This window comes from Schistosoma mansoni, chromosome 4 (assembly GCF_000237925.1).
Source record: "Schistosoma mansoni strain Puerto Rico chromosome 4, complete genome".
Classification (NCBI taxonomy): domain Eukaryota; kingdom Metazoa; phylum Platyhelminthes; class Trematoda; order Strigeidida; family Schistosomatidae; genus Schistosoma; species Schistosoma mansoni.
Genome location: NC_031498.1, coordinates 23,209,609 through 23,218,941, shown reverse-complemented (window position 1 = coordinate 23,218,941; position 9,333 = coordinate 23,209,609). Strand labels below are relative to the sequence as shown.

General features: G+C 34.5%; 2 protein-coding genes across 2 annotated transcripts in view; both read left to right on the top strand.

Annotated features, from left to right (window-relative positions):
* Window positions 1–55, top strand: part of Smp_175460 (hypothetical protein) — a gene marked incomplete at its 3' end in the record, with an annotated part of 63,440 nt that extends 63,385 nt beyond the window's left edge. The window contains exon 22 of the mRNA XM_018797249.1: window positions 1–55. This exon is cut by the window's left edge and continues 650 nt beyond it. Coding sequence (XP_018652310.1) covers window positions 1–55 — 55 coding nt within the window.
* Window positions 56–851: 796 nt separating this feature from the next.
* Smp_175450 (hypothetical protein) overlaps window positions 852–9,333 on the top strand; it is a gene marked incomplete at both ends in the record, with an annotated part of 117,819 nt that continues 109,337 nt past the window's right edge. Inside the window, 4 exons of the mRNA XM_018797248.1 lie at window positions 852–887; window positions 2,853–2,953; window positions 4,950–5,097; window positions 6,839–6,942. Coding sequence (XP_018652309.1) covers window positions 852–887; window positions 2,853–2,953; window positions 4,950–5,097; window positions 6,839–6,942 — 389 coding nt within the window. The remainder of the gene's footprint in view (window positions 888–2,852; window positions 2,954–4,949; window positions 5,098–6,838; window positions 6,943–9,333) is intronic.

Genomic DNA, 9,333 nt, shown 5'->3' with positions numbered 1-9,333 from the left:
GGCCGTCCAGTGCTTCCAGGTTTTCGATGGTGGTTTAGCTTCAATTGACCCATGATTTCAAATGTGAAAATACAATTTATAATTGTATTTGTTTATCAGTAATAAACATTTAGTATAATGTTCAAATTGGATGAATCAAATGTATAATAAATAGTTAAGATTTAATGGTTTGAAGTACATTCTTTTAGAGACCTATTCAATACTCTTTATTAGTACCTTCTTCTAAACTTTGGACGTTGGCGTCATCTCGTAGCTTCCATTCTTTGATCTTGTTTATTCTTTTTGAACTGTATCATTCAGTTAAACAAGAAAGAATGATAGTAATTTCAGAACACGATGAATTCATTATATATCGTTGTTTTCTTTTCAGATGTATACAACCTGTCATGTTTAATAGTTTCCATTGAATAACATAGTGTTAAAAACTAATCGTTAGCCGACAGCGAATAAACCGTGTATAATGTGGAAGAAGTTAAGAGTTAACGTTTTTAAAGGGAGGGGAGTTAATAATTGCTTGGATTAATAGTTCTAGGATATTAAAATAATTTCATTGGATAGGACGAAACTCGCGTCCTGGATTCCACTGCTAGCCATTATTCATCTTTGCTTACCAATTTCATTGGTTGTTATAGCAAAATTTTGGAAGTATAGGGAGAAAACGTGAATATGTGAGGCCATATCATTAAATTATGATTACAATTTGTTGAAATAGAAACCAAAAGGTTACCAAGGCAGTTTTATGTTAACTACAAACTGCTTTTAAAATGTAAAAGTCAAGTTTTAGTTTTTAATAGCTATAGCCTCTGTGAATTCTGATAACATGGAATTGGTCTGTTTCATGATCTGTTTGGATGAATTACTTCAATGAATATTGTGGCTCACGTCTAGTAGGTAGCATGCTAGTAAACTTCGTAATCCGCTTCCTCCTCTGAGGCACAAGTTCTTGGAATGTGCTCATGCTAGCTTGTATGTAGCTTAAGAGGAAAAAGTGAAAGACAATGAAATCGTCCTACCCTGCGAATACTGTCATTCTTGCTTTGTTCCAATTTATGACGGGAAGCAATTGCATATATTTTTCATTGTTTAGATTTCCGTTGAAGTCGAAATTAATTCCTCTTTTTTAGTTTTTATCCTGTCGAATTTTTCTGATACTACATCGCTGAGTGTTGCAGAAGCTTTATATAAACCATATTATTTTCTGGACATGTGTTTCTAACATCTTAACGACGTGGTGATTATTTGTGAACCATACACTTTTTTCACCCTACTCAATCTAAAATACTCTAGTTTGTTATAATAAAGAAATAGCTAATACAATCCTACATCGATGATAGTTACAAAACTTCACGATAAAGTAGGAAGTGTGCAATAACTGTAAGAATGAAACAAAACCTGTGACAGTAATTTATAGTCATATACAATTGATTTAGATTTGAGTAGTGACCACTGTCATATATGCCATGTCCTTTGTAGCTTTGATTGAATTCTGTCAATTATTTTGCAATATGGCCACTGATCTAAATGATCCAACACCGCGTGTAGTGTGTTGGAATATGAGATATTGGTTGGAGGTGGTTGACAGAGAGCATCAATCCGTTTAAAGTTACAGATACACGATGCTGACAAGCGCCTAATAGCCAAAAACTTAGGTTTAGGGTTTCCTGCCATCTACTTCCAACTACCATTTTACAGATTACAGGCATATTTAATACCAAAAGAACTTTAAAAGTTGAGTATGATTATGATGTATTTTTAAGCTTATTTACTGCTTTTTACGGATGTCCTAAAACGTTTTGCTTTGTTAAACTACTTGTTCTATAACTTATCTAAGTTTCGGATCTTTTATGGGAGAGAACAAACCAACTTCCAGTTGAAGAGGAAATTAGGAAAGCACTTTGGAATTGGATAGGACATACATTGAGGAAATCATCAAACTGCATCACGAGACAAGCCCTAACTTGGGATCCGGAAGGGAAGCGGAAAAGAGGAAGGCCAAAGAACACATCACACCAGGAAATAGAGGCAGATATGAAAAGAATGAATAACAACTGGAAAGAACTGGAAAGGATTGGGTAGGACATGGTTGGATGGAGAATGATGCTGTTGTGCGGCCTTTGCTCTTCCACGAAGGGTAACAGGCATAATCCTAGTCAAACTTTAAAAAAATCACTTGATCAGAGATTAATCATTTACTTACTAGTAATTTAAACTGAGTTGAAATTCTGAAGTTATATCGAGAAGTCATAATTGGTATAATTCAGTCATATATTGAGCGTAAAATAATCGGTTAATCAACTATATGAATGAACGGTGTTACGTTATACAATAAAATGGTTGATGTTATAAATATGAATCAATAGGTTTGGGGATAACTGACTGATTACAATCTTATTTTCTGGGATTGAGAAACAGACAATAAGATATAATGTCTGTTTTTACAATTTATTAGATAATAGTCTGACCAATAAATGAATGTTTGTTTTCGAAACTCCAGTTTTTTACTACTACGAAAATATCTTTTAAGTACGTTATCATATAATTCGCAAGCATTGTAAGCAAAGATGGATGGTGGATAGCAGTGGAATCCAGGACGCGCGCTTCGTTCTATTTGGGACTCGTCAGCTGGATGTGCCTTCATCTCATAGTAAATGTTCACTCTGGGACTCGAACCCAGTACCATTCGCTTTAGAGACTGACCAATTGCAGTCCTAAACATCAATGGGAAGATTCAAACAAACAATACTAAGTGAATTATCATATAATACTCAAAAGTAGAAGAAAACAATAATGTATATTTGAAGAGCTCATTCAACATTATCATCATCATTTGTTTTGTTATCATTTCGCTATAGTTATCAGATAAATCGGAATCAAGATGGTCAATTACACCACATCGTTTTGATCTTAATCCAGGAGCATCTACAGAAATTTGTCTAGAAGTTCAATGTGATAGGTGAGTTTTTAGTGAAAACAAACCTCGTGAGATAAAATTTCTAATAATACGGTAAACATAAAATGGGCATATTATTTTATAGATATCAATGCCAAGGTTGGACTTGATAGTTTCAAATAAATTGAGCATTAGATCGAGAGTTAATAATAAATCTATTTTACTTTGTTATATCCCAATGAGTGGAAAAAATTGTATTTCTGACGTTTCGTGACTTATTGTAGGACACTTCGTCAGAGTAAATAATGTCAGGAATACAATTTTTCTACTCATTGTGATATAAAAAAAAGATATTATTATTCAAATTCAGTGTTTGTAATTGAAGATGAAATTTCAATCAAAATCTAATATTTAGTCAGATATCAGCAACGTAGAATCTGAAATATTAATGCATCAGTTCATAACAAATTAGCATAGCTTGATAAATTATCAATACAAATCCTAGAGTTCTAGAAATGTGGTGTATGTTATTTATGTCAACAGACATAAGTAGTATGTAACACCAATCAAGATTTGAACGGCTGACAGCAGGAAGCTAAGAAGATCGAGTTGAACAGAATAGAAGGTGAAGTAGAAAGTAATTGTGAACTAGAGGAACCATACAGAGTGTAAAGAAATAATAGTGGAAATTTGCAAATACAGTATTCACCGTATAGTTCTCATATTTTACCACAGAACGGCCGTTTCTTCCTAGTATAGGATTCTTCAGCAGTGCGCATCCACGATCCCTCACGTGGGACTCGAACTCAGGACGTTGAGTCTCGCATGCGAACGCCTAACCTTTAGAGCACTGGTTCGTCATCCAATGGTGTTAATGTCTAACATAATGTGCTTACGAATGACTGACATAGAGAGGGAATTCTCGGAGTTCTGGTGAGCATCCGTGACCAGTGGAGTCCAATCGTGCTCGGTATGAAGCAGTTACCCACTGAAGTTAATGGAAGATGGTCGGGCAATATCGTGGATCGATTGAAGTTGGGCTTGAACGCCATTAGATTCCGGTTCAAAGGTCCTGGGTCCGAGTCACACCCACTACCAAGGATTTCTACACGAGCACGAGACGGCCACCTAATACTTTGAGTTGTACTATTAGTTTTGTTCCTAATGGCTTGATTTATCAAATGGTGCTTAACTAGATTGAGTATAAGATATGTTTGTGCACTAAGCCAATTATTCGAAATTCACACTTCAATATGTTGAAAAGGAATGAGAAGTTTAAGATGTATAGAAGTTAGTGACTTCAGAAGAATTAAGTTTTTATATAATCACAATATGCTTACTTCAAAATTATTAACACAAATCAACATGAAGAATTGTCATGGGCGATTGGTGAAAACTGATTTGTAGATCAATTACTCTCTAAGAAATTAAAACCTGACTTCTAGGTTTAATATTTAGCCACTATATCAACAGTTTAGTAAAAAACAACATCTTGGCGTTTGAAGTGATGAGTGCTAGGTTTCGGTTTAAATGTGAATATCATCACTGGGATGCGTTTTGAGATTTCACATTTTAATTAATTGTTTATTTATTTAAACACATAAATATTGGTACAAAAAGGCACCAGATATATATGCACCACACAAATCTCATTTGATTTGTGTGTGAGATCTGTAATACTGCACAGGTGCCCAGACTGAAGCAGGTGGTTTTCTTAGGTGACCACATCAGGAGCCTTTGACCTAAAGGTCTGATCCACAAGGCAGTGGAGCATTGTGAGGAGATGCAGTCCCATGGTAGCCGGCGACCAACGATTGATTCATCTGCTATTTGTTCCCTCAGGATACTGGAGCTTTACTTCCTCTCAATTTCGTGAACAACACCCTCGCCACAGTGAGAAGGCAAAGAGTAGGACTTCCCTGTCAGAGGCTATATACGCTTGGTCATGTGAAAGCATTTCGAGAGGGAGAGCGGACTCTCCCCACAACTAATGAAAGCTTTTTTTTATTGCTTGTAGTTTTCTAGTACTAATTACAATTACGTTTCTATTATATTTTAGTGCTAAGACAATTCATGAGAAAATTTTATGTCATTCAATTATTGGACGAAGTGCTAAATATTTAATTAAAACAACTGATGTTTCAATTGACTTTATTAAACCGATTATTGAATTATCTACAAGTGAACTATTTTATAGGATTGAAAAGGTATATATATGCATATATATTTATCAGTCCACGGTGAGACTATAATTTATCGATGACCTTTGAGAGACGATAAACTGATTTTGAGAGTGTCCACCTAATAACTAGGACTAAATGAGGGTTATAAATGAGTGTTTGAGGAATTAGAATTATGATTTACAGTTGATGATTAAGGTTAGAAATTAGATATAGGGTTTTCATCACGAGCTGACATCAGTTATAACGCTATTTAACCAAATGAATAAGTGAATTTCACGTCAAAATCCGAGACCTGTTATCTTAGACCTGATTAGTTCGTCCATAAATTAAAGTCTCACCCAGTCCACTTCTGTTTATTTTAATGTTAAGGAACTTAACTGGGTAATTTGTAAAGGTTATTATTTCTTTTGTACTTAACATTATGAATTACCATTAGCCAGATAGTCATTGAAAACTATACAATACATTTAGGTTTCATGACAGGATGTGCTATTTTTTTTGGATCATTACGTTGATTTCAGTCAATTCACATGCCTGACATCAGAGGGGGTATCTCTGTAGACAAAGTATTTAAATCATGCAATATCTGATCAACTCATCATTATTGAAGATACTCCTTGACAGTTGTTTTCTTCTATTTTTTAACTCTCTCTGATTAGCCTAGAAATATCTTACTGGAATAAAACATATCGAAGTTGTTTATAAGATAGGTAATTGTTGAACACTGTTTGAAAGTGGTAGTTAATTTATCATACAAACAAATGATGAATCATTTATAAAACATTGGCGAAATATTACTATCTTACTAAACTATTGCGTTTAATAATAGAATAGTTTAGTATGTACAGCATTTCTGTATAAATTTTGAAAGTGTAACGAGAGGATGAAGTTAGTTTGGAAAAAATTTTCAACGTGTTTAAGCAACGTATAGTTCGAATTGAAGTGGTTACACATCTTCTTTCCAAGTAGTTTTACATGAAAACTAAAAAAAATCTTGATGAAGCTTTGTCCTCTGAGCTGGATGGTTTGGTCGTGGAGCTCTCATCATTATTCTGAACGATATCATCAGCACAAAATTCAAGTAGAAGTCCTACGACCAAACTATTCACCTCAGAGAATAAAGCTCCATCAAAATTATCTACCTGAGCTACAAATCTTCTTCACTATCTCACTATAAACAATTAATAGTTTGAGAGTTGGCAATCAAACGTTTTCGAAAGAGGGAGAATGTGGTGTGATAAGAAGAGACTAGCAAGTTCTCAATGATACTTTTAGTATTGACAATTACTTGGGAATTACCAGGACAGGTTTAAAATAAGAACAAATTGTTTCTACAGACATAAAGGTGTTTTCGGAAACTACAAAGGCCTACGAAGCCTGAATTTATTTCATCCAATATTTCGTTACTCTCAAACGAATAGTTCACTCACTCCGGTGACACATGTGTCCACGATAAAATGCGGGACGTTGAGGCCTATATAAATCATAGCTTTTGTTACCTCAGTGATAAACAGGTTCATAGCATTATATTTTAAAGATTTGCTGCTCAATCTCAATCCATATGTTAACGTGCCTGAGCACCTTGATTAAGGACATAACGAACGGATTTAGGCATCAGCTTACTTTGACATTGGTCTATAAACTTCATTCGATAAGAGTTAAACGTTGGTCTTTTAGTCATTTCCCATAAATACCCTATCTCCATATAGAACAATTTCGAAAATAACGAAAAATGAGCTATTTTATTCATTTTACCGTACTTTAGGCACCATCTGATGAACTATCTACACAATTCAATCATTTCACAATGACTAATAAAGTCGATTTATTATTAACATGTTTATTGGAAGTTTGCAGTCCATTCAATTTGTTGATTGATGAAGTTTATACATCTACAACGGTAAGAACAGGATACATTTCTAAGATATTTAATTAACTTTTACAATTGTTCTTTTAATTTAAAATCCTCATTTTGAATACCGAAAGGTAAATTGATCCCAGTAACAGGTTTACAACTAGTTGTCCATTGAAGTGACACCAACTGCCAGAGAGAATTATATCACTCATCCAAATTTTCATGTTAATTAGCTTAGATTCAACGCTTGATTTTTAGAATCGATCACAATGGAGTAGGTGTATACACTGTTTGTCTTCCCTTAAACTGTGAAATCAAAATTGCTTTATATCTTTCTTTCTACCAACTCATTCTTTTTTCCTGTACTATATTCTTATGTGTAATCTTTCTCTTATATATTACCACTATTGAATTAACTACCTCTATGAATTCGGCGTTCATTTTGTTGTGCTATTGAGGTGTGGTAACTTGGACCGATGCATGTATGTACCTGGTTCGGCGTTGTAGCTGACTAACTGACTATCTGACCTGTCAAACGGAGTCGCAGGTAAAAACGGAGAAATAAGGCTGGTTACAATTTGACGACCGATTCTCATACATTACGTAGATGTATTACCAAGATTTATGGATCCCACTTCATTGAAGCGAATACAAAGTTTATAATCGAAAATGATGGTGAAGAATATATATACATGTATATATTTCCTAATATTCGGTTAACCTTTTATCAAAGATTTTTTTTCTGGTTAGCGTTTTTTTTAGCGAGTTGATTTTCTACGGGATGGGGTCGCTAACCCCATGCCCAACCCTCCTCCTTTACCCGGGCTTGGGACCGGCAGTAACCCCCAGAGGAGCTACAGGCGGAGTTTTATCAAAGATTACTGAATACAAATGATACGATAAAATATGCCTTAATAATGATTGTAATGAGTAAGCTAATAAAATGTTTTCTCTAGGACGATCAACTATTAAAACCTAGTCACATCTTGAGTTTGACTCCGTATTCCCAGATCCGTGAAACTCAAACTATCAAAGTTGTTGTTCGATAGTTTAACCACCGAATTGTTTGTAAAAACAATTTATATATATTCTGTTCAATAAATGAACGAATTAGGCGGCATACATTTAATAAAAATAGAGAAGCAATCTCAGGAAGTTCAATAACTTTGGTACTAACAATCACAAAGTATTGAAATGTATCAAGGGTTTCAGTGATGACCGCCACGATTGTATAATGCAGGTTCAGTTAGGTTATGGACTTTCTATATTGATAAAAACAACGATCGTTTACTGCCGCTTGTAGATATTGAGTTATTAAGCCTCCAATTTCGTAAAAGAATGTTTTCTAAGTTTCCATTTCGTATTTGTTGGACTGAATTACTTATTTACGCTTGTTACTCTTCATAGAGCATAGGCCACTTGTCGGAGATCTCCAACCAAATTCTGTTATTTCAAAGTGTTATTCATTCCTAAGATATCTGGTACAATATGTTCTTTGGTTTGCATGTTTTCCTGTTTCATTGACGATTACAAGTTAGGGCTTGCCTTGGGATGAAGAGTAATATACACTGAATGTCTAGCTCCATAAGAGTTAAAAATCTGGTATTCACATATGAATATTTCTACAGAACTATGCTTTAAATAATACCCATTCATGAAGTCATGAGTATGAATTACAGCAAGGAATTCTGTAGCTTATACATAAAATGTGATATTGATGTATGGCAGTGAAAGTAAGATGTGATTAGCCATTGAGTCTTAACTGAGAGACCTTAACTATTTAATATGTGATTTCCTTCCTATCATTGATTTTTCGCCCTGGACTCAGTGAGTGTACGTCGTGTTCACTCAAATACTGACTAGCTTATTCCCTGATTCTCTATATTTGTTCGTGAGTTGTGCATCTGGTTTAGCGTGACCCAATCTGAGTATCCAACCTGGTCATCTGTTTTATTACAATATATCATAAGAATATATTTATATTCTCCCCTCATATCAGATATTAAAACCATTTTCAAATATATTTTTTTGATAGACATTTCAAATAAAACCATTTGAATCGAAAGAAATTACAGTTTCGTTTAATCCAAAGTATAAAGATGATTTAATTAGTAGAAGAGCTGATGAACTGTTATTTATCAAATATGCTGAGCATCCACAAACTGTAAGTTATTACTGACGTCACGTTCTTTGGTAAATTTTTAAATTATAAAATGATGCTAGTTAAAGTATTTGTTAAGTTGAAATCATGAGTCAATTGAATCTAGACCACCATGGAAAACCTGGAAGCATTGGACGGCCATTTCGCCTTATTGTGGGACTCCTCAGCAGTGGGAATCCACGATCCCGCACTCGCGAGATGGATGCGCACTGCTGAGGAGTCCTATGATAGGACAAAACGGCTG